Source organism: Cinclus cinclus, chromosome 30, assembly GCF_963662255.1.
Source record: "Cinclus cinclus chromosome 30, bCinCin1.1, whole genome shotgun sequence".
Lineage (NCBI taxonomy): Eukaryota > Metazoa > Chordata > Aves > Passeriformes > Cinclidae > Cinclus > Cinclus cinclus.
Window position 1 is genome coordinate 1654135 of NC_085075.1, and position 21891 is coordinate 1676025.

At 65.4% G+C, this 21891-nt stretch overlaps 2 protein-coding genes across 4 annotated transcripts; one reads left to right on the plus strand and one right to left on the minus strand.

The window, feature by feature from the left end:
* Positions 1-806: 806 nt before the first annotated feature.
* On the minus strand, positions 807-16198 carry ADCY6 (adenylate cyclase 6). 2 transcript variants are annotated; one of them, XM_062510883.1, is made up of 22 exons: positions 16055-16198; positions 11134-11968; positions 9514-9663; positions 9305-9426; positions 9085-9196; positions 8892-9019; positions 8058-8162; positions 7830-7971; positions 7622-7750; positions 7130-7155; positions 6882-7029; positions 6181-6278; positions 6020-6107; positions 5829-5945; positions 5588-5746; positions 4434-4609; positions 4321-4353; positions 3721-3850; positions 3001-3264; positions 2199-2403; positions 1559-1683; positions 807-1475 (listed from the first exon to the last, which is right to left on the minus strand). In XM_062510883.1, the coding sequence occupies exons 2-22, from the start codon at positions 11965-11967 to the stop codon at positions 1347-1349; spliced, it is 3420 nt and encodes a 1139-aa protein (XP_062366867.1). In that variant the 5' UTR covers position 11968; positions 16055-16198; the 3' UTR covers positions 807-1346. The 2 variants fall into 2 exon arrangements, with proteins under 2 accessions (XP_062366867.1, XP_062366866.1); XM_062510882.1 differs by having other exon boundaries at positions 8058-8216.
* On the plus strand, positions 14935-21858 carry CACNB3 (calcium voltage-gated channel auxiliary subunit beta 3). 2 transcript variants are annotated; one of them, XM_062510949.1, is made up of 14 exons: positions 14935-15078; positions 15228-15320; positions 18088-18210; positions 18293-18415; positions 18493-18608; positions 18675-18739; positions 18831-18850; positions 19092-19172; positions 19372-19430; positions 19516-19625; positions 19712-19863; positions 19937-20032; positions 20118-20267; positions 20588-21858. In XM_062510949.1, exons 1-14 carry the CDS (start codon positions 15037-15039, stop codon positions 20870-20872), a joined length of 1515 nt encoding a protein of 504 aa, XP_062366933.1. In that variant the 5' UTR covers positions 14935-15036; the 3' UTR covers positions 20873-21858. The 2 variants fall into 2 exon arrangements, with proteins under 2 accessions (XP_062366933.1, XP_062366934.1); XM_062510950.1 differs by lacking the exons at positions 14935-15078; positions 15228-15320 and adding an exon at positions 16934-16975.
* Positions 21859-21891: the final 33 nt, after the last annotated feature.

The window sequence follows — 21891 nt, forward strand, 5'->3', positions numbered from 1 at the left end:
CGGCGGCGCGCTGACGTCAAGCGTCGGGTGGGCGGGCACGGGGAGAGCCGTTAGAGGCGCGAGCGTTCCAAAGCAGGGAGGGACCGCTGAGGGGGCGTGGACTAAACTTGGTCACACCCCCTCGCGGCCAGGCCACGCCCCTCCCGCGGAGGCACCGCCCGCGTTTCCCCTCACGCCGTGAGGGGGGAGGATTTCAGGGGGTCCCGCAACACCCCCGTACTTCGGGGCGGTCCCGGTGGCCCCGCCACTAGCTTCTCAGCTCCCCGTTACCGGCATTTCTACGCACTGACACGCGGGGAGCCCCGGCATACCGGTGTGTCCCTCCACCCGGAGACCCCCTCCTCACCTGAGTGTATCTCTCTCCCCGGGACTCGGGTATGTTTCCACCCTCACCCCGGGGCAGAGGGATCCCCCCACCCCTCAAAGATCAGGTTTTACTAGGATCCCGCAGCCCCCCGCACCTCAAGATGTTGCCTGTACCCCACAACTGACTTCTCACCCCGTTTCCCTTACCGGGATCCCTCCTCACCGGGATCCCGCTGTTTTCCCCCAGCTGGGATCCCGGGGCCCCTCCCAATGGGGATCCCCCTATGCCCCTCCGGCCACCCTCCACCCCACAGGCCAGGCCACAGCTCGTATCCAAAGTGTTTTATATATAATTTATCTGTACACACGAAGGACAAAGTACCTCAGATCTGCGCTGGGGTGAGGAGGCCAGTGCCCCCCACACTCCCCCCGGGTTGAGCCTCCCCCCACCCCAAAACAACTGCTTCAAAAAAAAAAAAAAAAAAAAAGAAAGAAAAAAAAGTCACTTCATTAGGTTTTTTGCATTTAAAAGGGGGAGGGTCTGCCCCCCCGCTCCCCGCCACAGCCCCCCCGGAGGGAGCTGGAACCCCCGGGGGGTGAGGGGGCTGCGGAGATGCTGGGCCTGTGCCTCCCAACCCCCCGCAGGCGGCACTTCAATTTGGCACATGGAGGGGGCTAGACACCCCCCTGCCCCCAAAACCCCCTGCAGTCCCTTTCCTGGGGGGGTCCCATTTCCCCTCTTTGGCACATGGGGGGTTTCAGCAAAGGGATGGGAGTTACCATGACCCCCCCCCCCCTAAAAAAAACACCCCGGTGCAGGGCTGGAAAACACCCCCTAAAAATACCTGCAGAGGGGGGGCACAGGGTTGCCTCCCCACACCCCCCAACCACCTCCCTTGTGTCCATTTCTCCCTTTTTAATTTTTTTAAAATACTTGTATTTGGGGATTTTTCCTTTTTTTTTTTTTTTTTTTTTTTTTGCCTGAGCTCAGCACAGGCTGGGGGAGACCCCGGTGTGGGGGGGACACCATGGGGACCCCCCTAACTGCCCCCAGGGCCCGCATTGAGGAAGTAGGTGGTCATCTCCCCCTTGCCCTTGACCTTGACCAGCCCCCGGCACTCCAACATGTAGCCCTTGGCCGCCAGCACCTGGTACAGGTCTGTTGTCACCTGGAGGGGGGACACAGGGGTGAGGGAGGGGTCTTTGGGAGTCTCTGGGTAGGTGTCCTGTGCCCCTCCCACCCCTGACTCACCTGGATGCGGTCGGGGACCCCGGTGCTGTCCATGCGGCTTGAGACATTGACAGTGTTGCCCCAAATGTCGTATTGGGGCTTGCGAGCCCCAATGACCCCTGCGACCACTGGGCCCATGTTCAGGCCTGGGGGGACACGGTTGAAAGTCAGGAATGACCCCCACACTCAGGGAAATGGGGAGAGGGAAGGGGGAAGGGGAAAAGAGGAGCAAGGGTGGAAAAGAAGGGGTGGGGGGGGTGAGATTGGAAAAGGAGAGAGTAACAGGGAAAAGAGGAGTGTGAAGGGAGAAAAGGGGAGGTGAGAGGGGAAAGGGGGAGTGAGGGGGGGGGAAAAGGAAGGGGTAAGGGGGAAAAAAGGGACAAGGGGGAAAAGAAGGGATGGGGGTGAGATTGGAAAAGGATAGAGTGACAGGGAAAAGAGGGGTATGAAGGGGGGAAAGGGTGGGGTGAGAGGGGAAAGGTGGGTGAGAGGAGAAACAGAAGGGGTAAGTGGGAAAAGGGCAGGAGGAGAGAAAAGGGGGTGCAAAAGGAAAAGGGAGTGTAAAGAGAGGAAAAAGGGCCTCCAGGCACAAAGCCATGAACACAAAGCATGGGATGGCTGGAGGTGCAGAGAGGCGTGCAAGGGGTGTGCAAGGGCTCACCAATCTTCATCTGGAAGTTGTTGAAGGAGTGCTCATTGATGTACTTCATCTGCTCCATGAGGTGCATGGCGTAGTCGGCCAGCGCCGCGATGTGGCTCCGGCCCTCGCGGTCATAGGTGGCCGCGTTGAGCCCTGAGGCTGCCATGTAGGTGCTGCCAATGGTCTTGATCTTCTCTAGCTGCCGGTACTTCTGCTCACTGATGATCTGGGGGGATGGGGTGGGGTTACCCCCACAGCACCTCGACAGGGTGATGGGCACCCCAAATCCTGCACCCCATCCTGTGGCTCTGTGAATGCTGTTCCATGGCTTTTCCAGCACCTCCTGCACCCTGCACTGTGGCTCCAAAGCCTCTCCAGCACCCCATCCTCATCTGTGGTACTTCACAGCTTCTCCGGCACCCCGTCCTCATCCATGGCACTCCACAGCTTCTCCAGCACCCCATGAACACAATCTCCTGCACCCTGTCCCCAAACCTGGTGTTCCACAGCCTCTCCAGCACACCATCTTCCTGCACCTCATCCTTGTGCACCCTACGCACGCTGCTCCACAGCCTCTCCAGCGTGCCCTGCACCCATTCCTGTGGCTCCATGAAAGCTGCTCCATGGCTTTTCCAAGGATGGAGTACATCCTGTACCTCACCCCCACTTTCCAGCACCCTGTGACCACACTCCCTGGACCACAACCTCATCCACGCTGCTCCACAGCCTCTCCACCACCGCATGAATTCCATCCACTGCACCCTATCCCTGTACACTTCGCCTCCATGCACCCCCTCCCCTCATCCCTTCTCTAGCCCAGCACCTCATCAAAGTCGGCGATGATCTCGTTGAGCAGCCGCAGACACTCCACACCCTCGTTGTTGGCCTCCAGCTCCACGTAGAACTCAGAGAAGTTGCTGATGGAGGCGAACATGACGGCCACACACTCGCAGGACTGGTAGTAGAGCTCATCGTTGCGCCGCTCCCGTGCCAGAAAATGCGCAGCCACGTCCTTGGGCAGGATGTTGTGCAGCAGCCGTCGGTTGTAGGCCTGGAGCTCCTCCATCTCCTCCTTCTCGCCCGTTGCCTGTGGGCACAGACCCTGGTGGGAGCTGCCACAGGACCCCACAGCCACCCCAGCATCAGGGTGTGTGGTCCCAGCCCCACGGTCACTTCAGTCCTGGGGTGCAGGGAAAAGGTCACTTCCAGCCCTGCAGCCACTCTCATGTCAGGATGTGGGGAGGGGGTTGGTACTGGCCCTGGATTGGTACCTCTCCCATGACTGCCCCAGTTCTGGGGTGCAGGTAAGGGTCAGTCCTGGTACCAGGGTGCAAGGAGGGGGGTTGGTTCCAGCCCCACAGTCCTCCTAATCCCAGGGAGCAGGGGAAAGTCAGTTCCTGTCCTATGGTCACCCCAATTCTAGGGAGCAGGGTCAGTCCTGGTCCCGCAACCACTTCGGTTCTGGGGTGCAGGGAGGGGGTTGGTCCCAGTCTCAGAATGGAGGAAAAGCGTCATTCCCAGTCCCCCCACACCTTGGTTGTACCTGGAGCTTCCAGAGGAAGTCGAGGCGGGCAGTGGACTCGACCTGCTGCGCGTGCAGGTACAGGGCAAGTGCAAACACAGCCAGGACCACAGGGGTCACGTAGCGCAGGGCCACCTTCCCTTCTGCTGGGCTGCAGGAACCCCGGGACCCCTGAGACAGGCTGAGGGACCAGCCCCTGCCCACAACTGCACCCAGACCCCAAAGATACATTCACTCACCCAGGGGAACCCCAAATGTGCATCCAACCCCAGACATCCACCCACTCACCCAAGAGACCCAAAACCTGCACCCAGACCCCAAAGATCCACCCAGACCCCCAAGATGCACTCACCTCCTTCAGGGACCCCAAACCTGCATCCATACCCCAAACATTGACCTTTCCATTCTAGAAACCCTAAATCTGCATGGTAGATCCCAAAGATCCACTCACCCACCCAAAGGAGCCCCAGATTTGCACCCAGACCCCAAAGCTGAACCCACACCGGAGACCCTGAGGCTGTACTCACCCCTCAACACTGCAGCACCCAAAGGATCCTCCTGCTTCTGCCCACCCTCACCCCCCTATGCCCAGGTCCCCACTGGATCCAGTTTCCCACTCACCATTCTCCCTGGGTCATGTTGAAGGAGGAGGGCCTGTGGGTACAGGAACCAGGGGTCAGTGGGTGGTGATACGGGTCCAAAGTGGGGACCCCTGGGGGACTGGGGGCACTCACAGGGCATTGACCAGGACCAGCAGATCGGCATTGTCAAAGAGGGCTGCGTGAGTCCCTTCAACCAGCAGCAGGAACGTGGCCTCGATGGCCACCATGAGCAGCAGCTTCCCAATACTACTGATGTGCAGGAAGACAGAGCAGGCGAGCAGGCTCAGCACTACACTGTAGCTGAAGTACTGGGGGAAACATGATGGGATGCATCAGCACCCCAGGAACACTGGATGGCACCCCTGGGATCTTTGCAGCACCCTCAGAACCCCAGATGGCACCCCAGTAAACAGGACCGGTATTCCAGGAACCCCTGTAGCACCTTGGGAACACTGGATGGCACCTGGGGAACCCCTGTAGTACCCTGGAAACTCTGGATAGCACATTAAGAATACTGGGGGGTAGTCCTGGAAATCCCTGATGGCACCCCAGTAACCTCTGCAGCACACTGGGAGCCCCAGATGGCACCCCAGAAACCCCAGCCCTCACCCCAGGACGGAACTCCTGGGGAAACCTGGACAGCACCCATGGGAACTCTGCAGCACCCCACTAACATCTGCAGGACACTGGGAACCCCACAAGGCACCCCAGGAGCCCTGGGAACACCAGCCAGCACCACAGGACTCCTGAAGCACCGCAAGAAACCCAGATGGCACCCCAGGAACCCTGAATGGCACCTTGGGCAACCCTCTGCCACCCTGGGAACACCAGCTGGGACCCCAGGAACCCCTGCAGCACCCTGAGAACACTAGATGGCACCCTTGGGAACTCTGCAGCACCCCAGGAATCCCCACGCCCACAGGGACCTTGCACCCCTGGGGACACTGTGCCAGCACCCACGAACCTCAAGGGCTCAGTGCCAGCACCTATTGAGGACCTTGGACCCGAGTGACCTGTGCCAGCACCCCATGTGTGTGGGGACCCTGTTCTGGCAGCCTGCACCCATGGGGACTCAGTGCCAGCACTCTGGGGGAAACTAAACCCTCTGCGACCCTGTGCCAGCATCCTTAGGGACACAGTGTCTGCAGGCACCTCATTCCAGCAGTCCTGGGGACACTACACCCATGGGGACCCTCTGCCAGCACCCAGGGAGGACCTGGCACCAGCAGGGACCCTGTGGGAGCCTGAACCCATGACCTGCACCAGGCAGTGGCCACGCTGCTCACCTCGGGGAAGTCACAGGCCAGCCCATCACCATGGCAGGAACCCACCGGGGAGCCCAGGGAGAAGTTGAGGGCACGAAGCTGGCAGGGCCCCACAGACCCGGGGGTGATGTTGAGCTCGCGGGCGGCGCAGTCCCGCAAGGCCACGCGGCTGCAGGAGAACTGGGGGTGCCAGAGGGGTGAGCCGGTGCCCCACAGCTCCCCAAAGCCCCCCAAAACCCCTCCCAATCCCAGAGCACCCTACCATGTTGACGAAGGCAGCAATGAAGACAAGGAGAATGGTGAAGACAGCGATGCTGGTGCTGCGGGCGCGGGACTGGACAATGCTGCGGGAGAGCTGCTGCAGAGCAGTGGGGAAGAGCTAGGGGGGCACCAAGGAGCCTGTCAAGGCATGGCCAAGTCCCCCAGAAACCCTCCCAGCTGTCAGGTACTCACAGTGACGCAGGAGTAAATGGCACAGATGAAGAGGATGGCAGCAAGGAGGATGAAGATGCTGACGTAGACCCCGAGCATCAGTGAGGAGCTGGGGAGAGGTGGGAGGTGAGTGAGGGGACTGGGAGATCAGAGCTGGTATTTGGGGGAGCTGCGGCACTTACTGGGGGAAGACCAGGATCTGGAGGCAGCAGATGAAGCAGAAGACGAGGAGGGTACAGGCCACATAGCCACCAAAACGGTCATCTACCTTCTTGGAGTACTGAGGAGACAGGGGGAGGTTGGATGGATAGAGGGGGGACCCCAGGAACCCCAGAGGAAGAATGGAGGCAAGACTGAGGGGACACCAGTGAATGGGGTGGAGGGGAATGGGGGCACCTTGGGGACAGGATGGAGGGAAATGGGAGAATCCCAAGGGATGCAGGTGAAGGGGGACTGGGGACATCCCAGAGGATGGGGTGCAGGGGGACAGGGGCAACCCCAAAGGGTGGGATAGAGGGGAACGAGGAACCCCAGGGGATGCAAGGAATGGGATGGAGGGAGAGGGGGGGGAACCCAGAGGGTGGAGAAAAGGGGGACAGGAGCACCCTGGGGTATGGGATGGACAGGGATGGGGGGATTCCAGGGATGCAGGAAATGGGATGCAGGGAGGGGACCCCCGGGGATGGGAGGGACTGGGGGAACCCCATGGAATGGAGGGAATGAGGTTGAGAAGGTGGAGGGACCATGAAACCAGCACAGAGAAAACCCGAAGGGATGGAGAACAGATGGGAGAGGACGAAGATGCTGGAGCCAGGGCAGAGGAGACTTAAAGAGACAGATGGAATGGTGGGTCCAGAACAAAGAGAACAGAGGGCGCCCCGACCTTCTTCTCCAGCTCAGGGGTCTGGAAGGTGAGCAGGAACTTCTTGACGTGGTCCTTGCGAAGCTGGTCGATGCTGCGGGCATCGATGGCCCGGCTCAGGAACTCATCCACCTCGTCCTCGGGGTTGAGGGCCTCCTGGGCACCACGGCTGGGGAATGGGGGGGTGAGCACCTTCCCAGGCTCTCAGCTCTGCCCCAAGGAGGGGCTGGTCACGACTCCCCCCAGCAGCCTAGCATGGGAACACTTACTTGTCCTTGCTGGAGTCATCAATACCCTGGGAGACACAAGGGAGATTGAGGTGTCAGAGATACTGACACAGATGGGGGAACCTTCATGAATGACAAAGACATGGGACATTCCCCAGGGTCACCTAGGATGGGGCACAGAGTTCCAAGGGTAAATGGGGCAGGGGAGGTCCCCAAGGGTTCTTGGCAAGGACAAGAGGATCTTATGGGTGTGCAAAGGGAGGAAGGAGGGGTCTAGGGGGGATGTCTAACACCAGTGAGGATGGGAGAGCCCTGAGGGTGCCCAGGACTGGTGAGAACAAGGAGGATCTCCAAGGTCTGCTGAGCACCGGGGGCCACGCAGGAGCTCCCTGAGGCCTGTGGGTACCAGGAGGAAGCCACAAGGGCTGCGGGCAGGGCTGGGGAAGCCACCGACAGCCACGGAAGGGCAGTGAGTGGCTGATAGCACCATGGTGAAGGTCCTCCGTGCCCAATGCCCTCCCCGGGGCTGCTCACCATCTGCCGGAAAGCCTTGGAGTCCTTGGTGCGGGAGAAGGAGCGCTCAGGCACCCAGCGTGGCACCAGCCCTTCGGTGGAGTTGGCGCGAGTGCGCTGCAGCTTGGCCAGGATGGCTTTCTCCTCCTTCTGCAGCGGGACACAGGCATGAGGGGGTGACTCCAGCTTTCCCAAGCCCCTGCTGCACCCCACATGACCCCCAACTCACGCGCTTCTGGCTGCAGCCAACAATGAGGAAGGTCTCGATGTTGTGCTCCTTGAGGTAGGCGTTGCGCTCACCCCCGTGACCTGGCTCCACCTCATAGTCCCCGTTCAGGTACTGCAGCGTTGCCCAGGTGATGTGGATGCGCCTGGGGATGGGGGATAAAGGGGCTGAGCCCTCCCTGCCCAGCACCCCCACCCCAGACCCCAGCCCAGACCCCCCATCCCAGCTCACCCAGCTTTGCCACCCGCTTCCATGTGGTTAGCAAGGGTGACATCGTTGGACCAGACATCGAACTGCCACTTGCGCAGCCCCAGGACACCGCAGTGAACGCGCCCACTGTGGATGCCCACACGCATGTTCACATTCACCCCGGTCACCTCACGCACCAGCCTGCAGATGGGACCGGCACTGAGTCAACCCCGGGCACTCCATGGCCCTCCCAGGTGCCTTGAGGCATCCCCAAGCAACCCTTGGCCTTGCAGCAGGCACCACAGCACCCCATTGGCATCATAGCACTCCCAGCCACCCCAAGGCACCCCATGGCCCTTCAGGATTCCCAGGCACCACAGGACCCCAATGCACTCTAAAGCCACCACTGGACTCGTAGGCACCCGAGGCACCATGGCCCACCCAGATATCCCATGGCACCCCCAAGCACCACATAACAAACCCCATGGCACCCCTGTGACCCAGACTGGTGAGTACTGGGGATGTGCCAGCACCAGGAATGGGAGGAATCATCCCCCAAGCTGTGGTGGCACCAGGGACTTGCCAAAACCAGGGAAATTGCAGCCCTCCCCAAGCTGCAGTGACACCAGGGACACTCCAGTACCAGACACAGCTCCTCAGAGTTGTGGTAGCACTTGGGACATGCCAGCCCAGGATATGGGTATGACTCCCCACATTGTGATGGCACTGGGAACACAGCAGCACCAGGGCTGGATGCAGCCCCCCAAATTGTGGTGGCACAGGAGATGTGCCAGCCCAGGGTATGGGCTCAGGTTCAGCCCCCTAAGCTGTGGTGGCACTGGGGATGGATACCGCCCCTGGCTCTGCCCCACTCACGAGATGGCCTCGATCATGTCAACGCCCATCTCCACACAGCAGTGAGCATGGTCTCCGCGCGCCTCTGGCAGCCCTGACACGCAGTAGTAGCAGTCCCCCAGGATCTTGATGCGCAGGCAGTGGTTCTCCTGGGGGGCACAAACAGGTTAGGAGGGCTTCAGGACCCCCAAATTCCTCCAGCCCCTGTACTCACCGCAGCCAGCTTGTCAAAGCGGGCGAAGAGCTCGTTGAGTGTCATCACCAGTTCCTGGGCTGTGCACTGCGAGGCCAGGCTGGTGAATCCCTCGATGTCTGCGAAGAGGATGCTGCCAGGAAGAAGAGCACAGGCTGGGGATGGCCCACACGCTGCCCCGGACATCCTCCCCTGGCGATGCCTCCCCCAAACCTCACCTGCACCCCTGTCCCCACAGTACCTGACGTTGTCATGCTTCTGGATGTAGATCTTGTGGAACATCATGTCCTCCTTCTTGGTGTTGATGTCCTCCTTCATCTCCATGGCCACATGCTGCGGCAGCACTGACAGCAGCAGCCGCTCCTGCAGCCAGAGCAGTCCTGTCAGCAGGGCTGGGGTGCTGATGGACCCCCAGCCCAGCACGGGGACCCCCAGGATCCCCTGTCCCACCTGCTGACGGTTCTCCCGCTGGAGGTGCAGGCGTGCCTGGATGTAGCCACGGGTCTCCTGGAAGGCCTGGCGCTGCGACACCTCGGCAGGGTAGTGGGTGCAGACCCCCACCACGTTGGTGCAGAGGAAGATCAGGGCATTGGCGCTGAGCTGGGGGGGGAGGTGGGCTCAGTGTGACCACCCAGGCACTCCCAGTGAGCTCTGCCACCCTACTCTGCACCACAGAACCTTGGCTTTGCTATGGTGGGTGCTGCTAAGGGGAGAAGAGGGGGCTGCCAGGAGAGGGATGTGGGTATGGGAACATGGGGGCTCACGGCAGGGGGACATGGGGGTTCTGGGATTCAGGGCAGGGAGGATGCAGGGTCATGGAGACACAGGGGACAGGGCTGGAAGGATGTGGGACACCAAAGGACATGTGAAAACAGGGCAAGAGGGTTGCAGGCACATGGGGGACTTGGGGCTGTGGAAAAACTAGGGAACAGGGGATGCAGGGACCTGGGGACACAGGGTAGGGAGGGTGCAAAGGGGACACAGGGTAGGGGGATCGCAGGGGCCTGGGGACACAAGGGAGGGTGGCAGAGGGGACTTGGGGACACAGGGGACATGCATAGGGTGAATGTGGAGGACCTGGAGACGCAGAGCAGGGGGAACATGAGGATGTGGGGATGTAGAAAAGCAGAGCAGGGAGGATATGAGGATACAGGAGCCTGAGGCCAGGGGTTACATGGGGGCCTGGAGCATGGGGGTCATGGGGACGCCCTCGGGAAGCAGAGGAAGTCAGAAAGCGGAGATGACTGTGGAGGGAGCTGCGGCTTCCCCCCATTCCCATCCCCTGGGACCGGGGCCAGGGCTATTTATAGTACTCCAGCACACTGGGACACTGGGAGAAGAGGCCTCCCATCCCCTCCCCGGCCCCCATCTCATCTCCCAGAGCCCCATTGCTCCTGCCCTGAAGGGGTGAACCCTACCCAGGGGGGTGGCCCCTCCCGTGACCCCGCTGGCCTTGGATGTCATTGTGCTCCTCGCCCTGTGCCCCGCGGGGACGGCACGTGGCCCAGGCCCTGGCCAGGCAGGGCGAGGGTGACGGGTGACGAGCGGCTCTGCTCAAGGAGGGGGAGCTGCTGGGGCTGGGAATACATGGCCCTAGGGACGGGGGACCCCTCTGCAGCCCCTGTGCAAGCAGCACCCCACTGGAGCACCCACCACCTCAGAGGGGGAGGACAGGGGACACTGGCAGTGTCCCAGCCCCCCTGGGTGACAGCCACTCCCCTGCCCTGGTGCCCTGGACTTGCATCCCTCCTCGGGGGTTTCCGCCAGCCCTACAACAGGGGCTTTGTGGGTGCCCCTTCCTCCCGGTGCAGCCCACAATGGTGGGTCTATGCTGGGATGAGGGGCCCCCTGTCCCCCTGGCAGTCTGGTGCTATAAAGACCCCCAGTCCCACCACAAGACCCCTATCTCCGGATAGCCAAGGGGCCCCTCCTGCATCTAGAACTTTCCACCAGCCAAAACATCAAGTGCAAAAATATCCCAAATTTGCAGAGCAAGATTCAGGGACGGGAGGTCCCACCTGCAGGTGAGCAGCAATCCCCAGCCCCAGGCCATCCCAGGTGTGTCCCTACCTGTTTCCAGAGGAAGGGGTCGGCAGTGTTGCGGTGCCAGGCGATGGCGAGGTGCAGGGCGGAGAGCAGGACCCCGGCCAGCACGGCCGCCCGCATCCGCACGGGCAGCAGCGTGTAGGTGATGTAGATGAAAAAGACGCTCCACCAAACGCCCTCGGCCGCGCTTCGGGGAGCCACGGCCACCATCCCCAGTGCCTGTACCCCAGCCAGCAGCCCCAGCACCACGTAGCTCACCACCCACATGTAGTCCTGGGGGAAGGCGCTGCGACTGCACAGCACCATGAGGAGCAGGAACAGGGCCGTGGCACCGGCCAGCGCGGCAGCCGCCGGCACGTGCGGGGTACCGGGCAGGCAGAGGAAGAGCAGCATCACCCCACAAACCAGCACCAGCACTCCCATCAGCACCGTCAGGCTGCTCTGGTTCATCTGGAAGAAGTAGCGCTGGTAAAGCCGCTCCAGTTTGGCCGACTGGAAGCGTTTGGAGCGAAAAACCTGGAGCAGCCGTCGCCAGCACTCGCCGGCCGATGGCCGGCCCCCATGTCCCCCCATTCCCTTCGGCGCCTTGGCCTCGCCATCGTCCAAGCTTGCGTCCACCGATTTGAGTCCCAGGTCGCCCGTGGGCCCCTTCTTGCCGTAATGATCCTCCTGCCAAGTGCAGCGCGGCCCCCGGGGGGGTCCCGCGCCCCGCTCCATCTCAGGGTCCTGCAGGCAGCTCATGTAGCGGGGGCCACAGAGGCCGGCTCGGGGCCGGGGACCCTTCTTGCCGTTGCGCTCCCCCCATGCCGTCTTCCGCTCGTCCACCTTGGGCACCAGGATGCCGCTGAACCACGACATGCTGTGGGCACCGAGGAGGGATCAGCACTTGGACCTCCACCCTGACACCCAAGGAGGGGCCCTGGTGTCCACAGGGGTGCAAGGAGTGGAGGATCCTGATGTCCCCGCCACCACCCTGGGGCATGCAGAGCCCAAGTCCCAGCTCTCCCACTACCCCCATGGCCCCTGTGGGAACGGCCAGTGCTGCGTTCGTGGTGCCCCCGTGTCCCAGTGCTGGGTGCCCAATGCCAGAATCCTGGTGCACAGTGCTGGGTTCCCGGTGTTGGGTTCCCGTTGTCCCGGTGCCCAGTGTCCTGGTGCCCAGCGTGTGGCCCTGCCGAGGCCGCCCGAGCCCGCCCTTCCCGGTGCAGCGACCTGCGACAAAGCTGGGACCGACCCGGGCGTCCCGGCCCTGTTTGTCTTGAACGGCGGCCAACGGGCTGTACCGGGCACGGGCGCCCCGGGGCACCGGGAACCAGCCGGGACGTGGCAGCCGGTCCCTGCCCCGGGCGAGCGGCGGTGGAAAACGGTCACCGGGAAGGGCCGGCTCCGGTGGCCGCCGCCGCCTCCCTCCCTCCCCGCTCCGGGCACGGGAGCCCCGCCGAGCCCGGCCCGTACACCGGGACCCACCAGCGCCCTCCGGCCGCCGCGCTGGACGCTCCCACCGCACCGGCAGCTCCCGCCGCACCGGTCCCCCTCGAGCACCGCGCAGCCCCCCGGGGCCGCACCGCTCCCGCCGCCCGGGGGCCCGGCCCAGTGTCGCCCCCCCGCCCTGATCCCAGTTGTAGTCCCAGTCCCGATCCCGATCCCGGTCCCAGTCCCGGTCCTCGACGCCACCGCCGCCCCGATCCACCCCCCACTCCCCCGCCCCTCCCGCCGTTCCCGGTGCGCCCGGGCGGCCCCGCTCACCTCCGCCTCCGGCGCTGCCGCCCGCGGGGCCCCGCGCCCCTCCACGGCCCCGCCGCCGCCCGCTCCTACACGGCGGCCGCGCCGCGTCCCCGCCGCCCCATCCCGCGCCCAGGCCGGGCCCCCGGTGGCGGTGGCGGCCCCGGTCCCGGTCGCGGCCGCGCAGCCCCGGCCCGCCCCGGCCGGTGCCCGCCCCCCCTCCCCCCCCCCCCCCGCCCGGATCCGCTCCCGGGCGCTCCCGGCCAGCGGCCTTAAAGGCGCAGAGGCGGCGGAGGGAACGGCCCGGTACGGCCCGGAGCGGTGGGGCCGGACTCGAGACCCGGGGCTGCGCACACGCGCACGGACACGAACACACGCACCGACATGGCGGGGACAGCGGGGACACGCGCCGCCGGGCCCCCTGTGCCCGCACCTCCCGAGCCCCCCGTGTCCGCACAGCCCCCCCCCCCCGAGTGTGTCACTTGCACACCCACCCCGGTGCCCCCAGTGCCTTCCCCCTACACACCCGCCCCGCGCACATCCCGCTGCCCCCCTTGCACACGCACACACTGCACACCCAACACACGCCTGCTGCACACACACATTCGTGTTCACACGCACACGAATCCCTCTGCACACCAGTGGCACGCACCCACAGCCTTGCACAAACACCTGCAGGCGCACACACCCCCCTGCACACGCACACACATGAGAACACAAACCATTGCACACACGTTTTCCACGCCGCACACATAGATATTGTGCATGCACATCCTCCTTGCATATTTACACGCCCTTGCACTTACACACACCTTTGCACTCTCAGGCAGTCCCATTATGCACTCACACATAAGCCCCTCTATATTTGTGTGCAAACACACAAATCCCCATGTCCACACAACTGTGCACCCCTCAGGTACAGCAGGCTTGCACACAGGTGCAGGTGCACACACAGACCTTGCACACACAGCCCTCGCACACACAGCCCTCGCATACACACCCTTTGCACACACCCAGACACTCGCAGGGGCACACAGTCCCTTATCCACACCCCACACACTTCATACACACTCCCTTGCACATACACCTACATTCACCCCTTACACACACACCTTTACACATACACGGCCCTTACACACACCAGCCTCACCTCCTTAACACAGTCCTTGCACACAGCCCTTTATACACCCCTCACACATCCACAGCCCCCTTGCACGCACCCTCACCCTTACACACTCCTTACACACTCACAGTCCGCCTCGTATGCACACTCAGACACACAAACCCCCGTTGCAGATGCCCCCACATTTCCACGCACCCTCATGCCCAGTTTGGCACAGAGCACCCCCTTACTACTCCCCCCGTACCCCACGAGTGAGCGTGGGACCGGCCCTGTCCTCCCCCCGTGGCAGAACCTCCCCGTACCCCCCCTTCCCTCCCCTGCAGCGGCGGAGCCGGGCCCCGGGGATCGCTGATTAATCATTAATTAGGAGCCGCCGGCGGGGCCGTGTCCCTGCGGCCCCACGCGGAAGTCCCGCCGCGCGGGGGATGGGGGAGCCCATGCTCGGACTCCGTGGGGCTCCCAGTTCAGCCCCAGCTCGCGGTCCCCTTCTACCCCTCCAGTCCGGTCCGGTGAGGCTGCAGCACCGGAACCGGCCGCCACCGTGGGCACGGCGGGGACACGGGGCGTGGGGTGGGTGGGCTGCGTCCCCCCACGGCCCCGCCTGCCCCACGCGCGGATCTTTGGGGGTGTAACCCCATGTGGGGGATGATGCACCGGCATGGGGGTGGCAAAAAAAAAATGTGTAAGAGGCGCGGTGACTACGGGAGCCGTCGCGGTGAGATGCGAGCGGAGGGGTTTGGGCTCCCGCATCCCTGCACAGGCGTGGGCAGGGCCGCGGCGGCCCCGGGGGGCTTCTCTTCCCCGGTACCGCGCGGCCGCTCACCGCAGCACTGCGGGTTGCGGGCAGGGTCCGTTCCCGGTGCCTCCCGGTGGCTGCCCAGCTGCGGGGGCGCGGACCGGCCGCCACGGGGATGGGCGCGGGGGCGGGCGGGCGGGGGCGGGGACGGCCGGGACGCCCCGGCGGCCCCGTGTGATGCGGAGCGCGGCAGTGGCGGCGGCGCGGCCCTTCCCCGCGGAGCGCCGCTGTCCGGTGTGGGGCTGCCCCGCCGGGATCCCCGGGGCTCCGGTGGGTGCCGCCGGGGATGTCCGCCCCGGCGCAGCCTGACGCTTCCGGCTCCTTCCAGGTGAGCGGACCGGAGCCCTCCCGGCCGTCGCGGGCCCCGTGCGGCCCGGTTCTGTTCTGCCCGCAGAGCCGGGGGCCGCCGGTGGCAACGCCGCGGTGGAGCCGAGCCGCCCGGGGCCGCCCGGTGCTCACCGCCTGCTCTCGCCGCAGAGCCCCCGGAGGCTCCCGAAGCGCAAGAGCCGTTTCAAGCGTTCGGACGGCAGCACCTCGTCCGACACCACCTCCAGCATCCTCCGCAGGCAGGTGAGCGGGCCGGCACCGGCGCCTACACCGGCGCCGACACCAGCACCGGCACTGGGGCGGGGCAGCCCCGCCAGCCCCGCGCTCGCCGCTGCTGCAGCTCCGCATTAAAGCAGGGACCGGGGGGGGGGGGGGGGGGGGGGGGGAGCGGGGAGCGGCCGAGCATCTCCCACCCCAACCTCCGCACTGGAGGGAGCTACGGGGCCGCCTCCGCCCCGCCGCTCCCCCGGGACCGGGGCTGGGCGCCGGCACCGGGCGCCGGTGGCATCGCAACAGCCGCTCCCCGCGGCTAAAAATAGCGAGTGCTGCGTCAGGGCCGGGCCGGCGGCGGGCACCGGCACTGCGGCGCGGGGGGCGGCCCCGGGAAACTGAGGCAGCGGAAGGGGGCCCGTAGAAGGGGCCGCGGGGCTGCCCTCCCGCTCTCTCCACCGGCACTGGGCCACCTCCTCGTGGTGCCAGAGAGAAGCACGGACCTCCCCACCACCCCTCAACCGGTGACCGGTGCTTCGGTTTTCTCCGGCCCCGAGCTTCGCCCCCTCACCGGCCGCCGGCGGTTGAACGGGTACCAGGGAGGCCCGCGGAGGGCGAGGGGCTTCCTGTAGGGGCGGCCCCAGGAGGCGCAGAGCTGCCCGAGCATCCCGTTTTCCTCGTGGGGTAGCACCTTCCGTTCCGGTACTCCCCGGTACCCCCGGGGACCCCGCGACCCGGCCCAGCATCCGGCGCTGCCCCTTCAGCACCTCGGAGAGGGCCCGGCTGGGCCCCGCCATGTGCCCGGTACCGGGGCCGGTGCTCAATGCCTGGTTCCCGGTGCAGGTGACCGCGGCCGGTCCCGCCGCTGTCCGAAGCTCCCACCCCGCCGAACGCTGCCCTGATGTCCCCGGGCTGGCCGTGAGCTGTCCTGGGCCGATCCCGCCGGGCCCGTCCCGCTGCGCGGTAACGGGGCGGGCCGGCCCGGTCCCCCGGGGCCCGTCGCTGCCCCCCTCCTCGGGGGCGGGGGGGGGGGGGGGGGCGCGGCGGGGGGGCGGGAGCGGCTCCGGCCCCGCCGCAGGGCTCGCCCTGCAGACGGGGCTGCTGCCGGCTCGGGGCAGGACCGGAGCCGCTGCACCGGAGCATGGAGGTATCCGCCGGGACCCCCCCGCCGCCGCCCCGGAACCCCGAGCTGCGCGCTGCGGGAGTCTGCACAGCCCCTCCGCCGCTACTCGGGGCTCCCCTCTCACCCAGAGCTCTCTTAGCAAACAAACTGTCCCCCCCGTCCCCGGGCCACCGGGAGCTGTGCCAGTGACCCGTCCGGGTGCAGCGCGCCGGGACCGCTCGGGACTCCCGGCTGCCAGCCCGCCCCCCCCGCGGTCCCGGGGCCGGAGCCCCTCACCAGCACCAGGAAGGGGAAACGGCGACCCCCAACATACACCCACCCACGCCCCCCCCTCGGGCTGAGCGGCGGGGGCGGCTCCGTGCGCCCCGGGGGGGCGGTGGGAGTCGGGGGCGGGGAGGGGCGGGGAGGGGCGGTGGCGGCGGAGCGGGCAGGGCCAGCCGGAGCCCGAGTCGCAGCCGGAACCGGAGCCGGTGCAGCGGGGCGGGGGGGGGGCGCGGGCGGCTCGGCTCGGCTCGCCCCGTCTATGTCGTTTTCTGACTCCAGCGCTACCTTCCTGCTCAACGAGGTACCGGCTCCGGTACTGACCACGGTATCGGGGGGTGCCGTGCGGTTTGGGGGGAGCTGCGCCCCCGAGGTGGTGATGGCGCACGAGGGGGCTGTGTCTCGGGGGAGGGGGGGCCGTGCCCGGTGCGGGGTTCATGCCCAGTTCGGTGGGTGCTGTGCCGTCCCCCCGGCCCTTTGTTCCTCGCCGCCGCCACCGCTCTCGTCGTCCGTCCCCCCCCCCCCCGGGCAGGTACCGCCGGGACCGAGACCCAGCGGGAAGAGAATCCCGATCCCCACGGCCGGGGGCCCCGCGGGGGCCGATGCTCCAGGCCGGAGGGGCTGCATGGGGGGGGTGGTGAACTGGGGGGGGGCTGGAGATGCTGTACGGGGGGGGGCTCACTGGGGATGATGGGGCTGTCGTACTGGGGGCCGCACTGGAATGCTGCGGAGCCATCCTGGGGATGCTGAGGGGTGGTGGATGCTCGGGGTGCGGTGACCATGCTGGGGGGGCCGTGCTGGGGAGGCCATGTTGGGGGGGGCTGTGCTGGGAACCATATTGCCCGCGGGGGGGGGCTGGAGGGGGTGTGCAGGTTCCCCCCGCTGTGAGTGGGGTGCGATGTACAGGTTACCGGCGGGTGGTGCTGGGCAGCAGCGCTGAGCTCAGCCCGGCAGGGCCCGGGGGGCCTCGAGGGGGGCCTGGGGGGGGGGGGGGCTCAGCCATATCCAGGGACCTATAAATATTTCACCGCAGCTTCTGCGCCTGTTCCAGGCGCAGCGGGCAGTGGGTAAATACCGGCGCGGCGGGGAAGGGGAGCCGGGGGTGCTGGGCTGAGCACCTCAAGGTGGGAGGCGGCAGGGGCAAGATCCACATCCCAGGGTGACAGGGGTCATCTCCCCATCCCTGGGGCTGCGGGGGTCTCCCCCATAACCTCCCCAGTACGTTAGGGCTGCACCTCAGGGCAGCTGTGGTGGGTGATGCCACCTGACATACCCGGCTTGATGGCACCATGGACCCCCGAGAGCTGGAAGGGGGTCAGTAGGGTCCCTTCCCGAGGCTGGCACTGCCTCAGCACGACATCCCGGTTTGTGGGGGTTCCCCTCACAGCCCCCCGGCACTCAGCCCGGTTCCCCCAGGGCTCGGCAGACTCCTACACCAGCCGCCCATCCCTGGACTCCGACGTGTCCCTGGAAGAGGACCGCGAGGGTGCCCGGCGCGAGGTGGAGAGCCAGGCTCAGCAGCAGCTCGAGAGGGCCAAGGTATGGATGGGGAGACACCCAGGGCATGACCCGGGGGTGCTGCCAGGGCCCGGGGGTGCTGATCACCCCCCAAAACCCCTAGCACAAGCCGGTCGCCTTCGCTGTGCGCACCAATGTCAGCTATTGTGGAGCGTTGGACGAGGAGTGCCCAGTGCAGGGAGCCGCCATCAACTTTGAAGCCAAAGATTTCCTGCACATCAAAGAGGTCAGCTGGGGTGCTGGGGGGGTCTTTTCAGGGCCATGGACCTCCCCTGGTCTCACCTCTGTCCTGTCCTCACCCAGAAATACAGCAATGACTGGTGGATCGGGCGCCTAGTGAAGGAGGGGGGGGACATCGCCTTCATTCCCAGCCCCCAGCGCCTGGAAGCCATGAGGCTCAAGCAGGAGCAGAAAGCCAGGTAGGGATGGGACCCCCTGGCCCCACCCCGGGACCCTCAACACTCGCTCACTCCCTTCTTCCCTAGGAGAGCTGGCAATGCCTCGGGCCTCGGCGACAGCGGGAGCTGGCGATCGCCTCCCCCCTCCTTAGGTAAGGGCAGATCTTGGCCCAGGGGGAGCATAGGTGTCCTGAGGGGGTCCCTACTTTACTGTCACCAACCTATGTCTCTTCTCTCCCCAAGCCAAGCAGAAGCAGAAGCAGGTGAGTCCCAGGTGCAGAGCTGTGCCTTGGGCAGGGGAGGGGGGGGAAGGTGGGGAGGGGGCTGCAGGCAGGGCCAATAGTGGCTGTTTCTGGGGTGGACTGGGAGCAGAGACCCCTCTTTCTTCCTTGGTTATGGGGCTGGGAGGGCTCCAGGATGCCATGACTCTCTGGAATAGGCTCTTTGATGCCCTTCTGGCTTTGGGACCACAGGGCACTGACACACCCCTGTGTACCCCTGCAGACGCAGCACATCCCACCCTATGATGTGGTCCCTTCCATGCGGCCCGTGGTGCTGGTGGGGCCCTCACTGAAAGGATATGAGGTATGGGGGAGAATGCTGGATGGCCGCGTCATGCCCTCAGGGTGATGGCCTGCCTGCACCTCTTGTCCCTTCCCTGCCCCTCGTGAGCTGGCAGCAGGCAGATGGTGGGGCCGAGGGCGGCTGGCAGGGTGCTGAGTGGCTGCCACCTCCCTGCTGGTGCCATCTGCCGTGGCTCACTGGGCTGGCGGCCCCACGGCAGGTCACCGACATGATGCAGAAAGCCCTCTTCGACTTCCTCAAGCACAGATTCGATGGCAGGTGAGACCATCACCCCACCCGGAACCCCCCCTCCTTCCAGGGCCTGTGGGTCCCGAGGTGTCCACTGTGTCCCTGTGCTCCCCAGGATCTCCATCACCCACATCACAGCTGACCTGTCCCTGGCCAAGCGCTCCATCCTCAACAACCTGGGCAAGCAAGCGATCCTGGAGCGCTCCACCACCCGATCAAGCATTGGTGAGGGGCCAGGCTCACCCTGGGGGTGCAGGGACCCCTTCCCAGGGCCAGCCCAGCCTGACACAGCCCCCTCCATGTCCCCCTAGCCGAGGTGCAGAGTGAGATCGAACGCATCTTCGAGTTGGCAAAGTCCCTGCAGCTGGTGGTGCTGGACGCTGACACCATCAACCACCCAGCCCAGCTGGCCAAGACCTCCCTGGCACCCATTATCGTCTATGTCAAGGTGTCCTCCCCCAAGGTGAGGGGTGAGCACGGTTCTAGGGGTCCTGGCTGCACCCCGTGGTGCTGTCACTCCCCTGTCCCCTCCCCAGGTCCTGCAGCGGCTCATCAAGTCCAGGGGCAAGTCGCAGGTGAAGCACCTGAATGTGCAGATGATGGCAGCGGACAAGCTGGTGCAATGTCCCCCGGTGAGCCAGCCAGACCCCCAGCTTGGGGATGTCTGAGGGGAGCCCAGAGCTCTCCCTGACCCCTCTCACCTGCCCCTCCCCCCAGGAGCTCTTTGATGTGATCCTGGATGAGAACCAGCTGGAAGATGCCTGTGAGCACCTGGCTGAGTACCTGGAGGTTTATTGGCGTGCCACGCACCATCCGCCACATGCCCCCCACGCTGTCCCCTCACCCACCGGACTGCCAGGCCTGCAGGTAACCCCATGGGCCCCTCCCTGCTCCCCACTGGCTACTGCCACCTGGGGGAAGGCATGGGGGGGGGGACACACAATTCCCCACTGCCCCCATGGGGACTCAGCCCAGGGGTGCTGGGGCGGCCACACAGCCCCCCCCCCCGCACTGTCCCCACAGCCCCCTCCCTGCTCCCCACAGGTAGCTGGTACAGGGGGTCCACAGAACGGGGTGGGGGGACACACAGCCCTATTCCATGCTCCTTACGGGGAGCCAGCCCGGGGTGCCAGGGCTGGCGGGGGGCGGCACGCGCAGCCCCCACCGCAGCCCCTCCCTGCCCGCAGAGCCAGCAGCTGCTGGGGGAGCGGGGCGAGCATTCGCCGCTGGAGCACGACAGCCTGATGCCGTCGGATGAAGCAGGTGACACTTCGCCCCAGCCTTGGGGGGCCACATCCCAGCGCAGCTCGCGGCACCTGGAAGAGGAGGAGGAGTACGGGGACCCCTACCCAGACCTGTACCAGCCCCACCGGCACCACGGCAGCGGTCCCGGCACACCGGAGCGCACAAGCGAGCGCAACCACGACAGGAACTGGCAGCGCAGCCGGCCCTGGGCCAAGGACAGCTATTAGGGGTGGGGAGGAGGGGGCACGGCTGGGAACCGGCCCCCCCAAACCCCGGGCGGTCCCCGCCTCGCCCCAGCCCCGCGCTGGGGGTGCTCAGACAATCGAACTCCGCACCGGCAGCTTCCTCTCGCCCGGCCCCCCGGGCACGTCTTCAGCCATAAAAGCACAGCGGGGGTGGGGGGCCCGGCGGCCAGGAGGCCCTGGGACTCCCCGCCAAAGTTTTGGGGAACCTGGGGACAGACACATGCCTTCGTCCTGCCTCCGTGTCCCCCCCCTAGCTCTGCATCACAGGTCAGTTCATTCTCTGCAGGGCAGCTGCCATGGACAATGGGTGCCCTCCCCCAACAAGGGGAGGTAAGGAGGGGGGTCAGTTGTAGCAGCATCCCCCACCCCACACAGACCCGAGGAAGAAAGGGAAGGTGCCTGCTCACCCCCGGGACCTGACCCCTCCCCAACCCTGCATGGGACCCCCGGGAGGAGTGGGTGACACAACTCACTTGCTCTGCACCAATTCCCCTCGCCCCGGTGCCCAGCCACCCACACTGCTCCTGTCCCCTGGAAGGGGGAGGAGAGAGGGGGGGCGCTGCACGGGGTATGGGGGCTGCTCCACGCTTGCACCCACTGCCCTGTCCCTGATGTCCCCATGCTGTCACCGCACGTCACCACAGTCCTGTAAATACGGCACCCACTGCCCTCGGCCGGGGGTTCTGGCATGGGCTGAGCCCCCCCTCCCCCCGCGGCTATTACTGGTGGGGAGGGGAGGAAGGGGGTGGGGGCCACAGATTTGTTATAATTTCTTTTGTAGAAAGCACTGATTTCCCTGTAATTGGTTTCAGAAACACGAGTGCTCAGAGGTGGTGGTGTCCGTGTCTGTGGAGGGGACATGGGGAAACCTGGTCTAAGGCAGGCAAGGGACAGTGCTGGTGGGTGCTGAGCACCTCGAAGTGTTCATTTTGGGCACTGCTGGCTTCTGTCCCTGTGGGAGGTGGCACCCAGGCAAGGGAGAGGATGAGGAGGCAACACCG

Excerpts from the sequence above, each read along its gene's own strand:
- CACNB3 (XM_062510949.1), top strand. The coding sequence starts at position 15,037 with ATGTCCGCCCCGGCGCAGCCTGACGCTTCCGGCTCCTTCCAG. Across the intron at positions 15,079-15,227 it reads ACGCTTCCGGCTCCTTCCAG|AGCCCCCGGAGGCTCCCGAA; the intron begins GTGAGCGGACCG and ends CTCTCGCCGCAG. Across the intron at positions 18,211-18,292 it reads AGCAGCTCGAGAGGGCCAAG|CACAAGCCGGTCGCCTTCGC; the intron begins GTATGGATGGGG and ends CAAAACCCCTAG.
- ADCY6 (XM_062510882.1), bottom strand. The coding sequence starts at position 11,967 with ATGTCGTGGTTCAGCGGCATCCTGGTGCCCAAGGTGGACGAGCGGAAG. Across the intron at positions 9,020-9,084 it reads GCTTTGACAAGCTGGCTGCG|GAGAACCACTGCCTGCGCAT; the intron begins GTGAGTACAGGG and ends TGTGCCCCCCAG. Across the intron at positions 5,747-5,828 it reads TTGCTGCCTTCGTCAACATG|TTCTCCTGCAGCCGCGTGGC; the intron begins GTAGGGTGCTCT and ends TGGCACCCCCAG.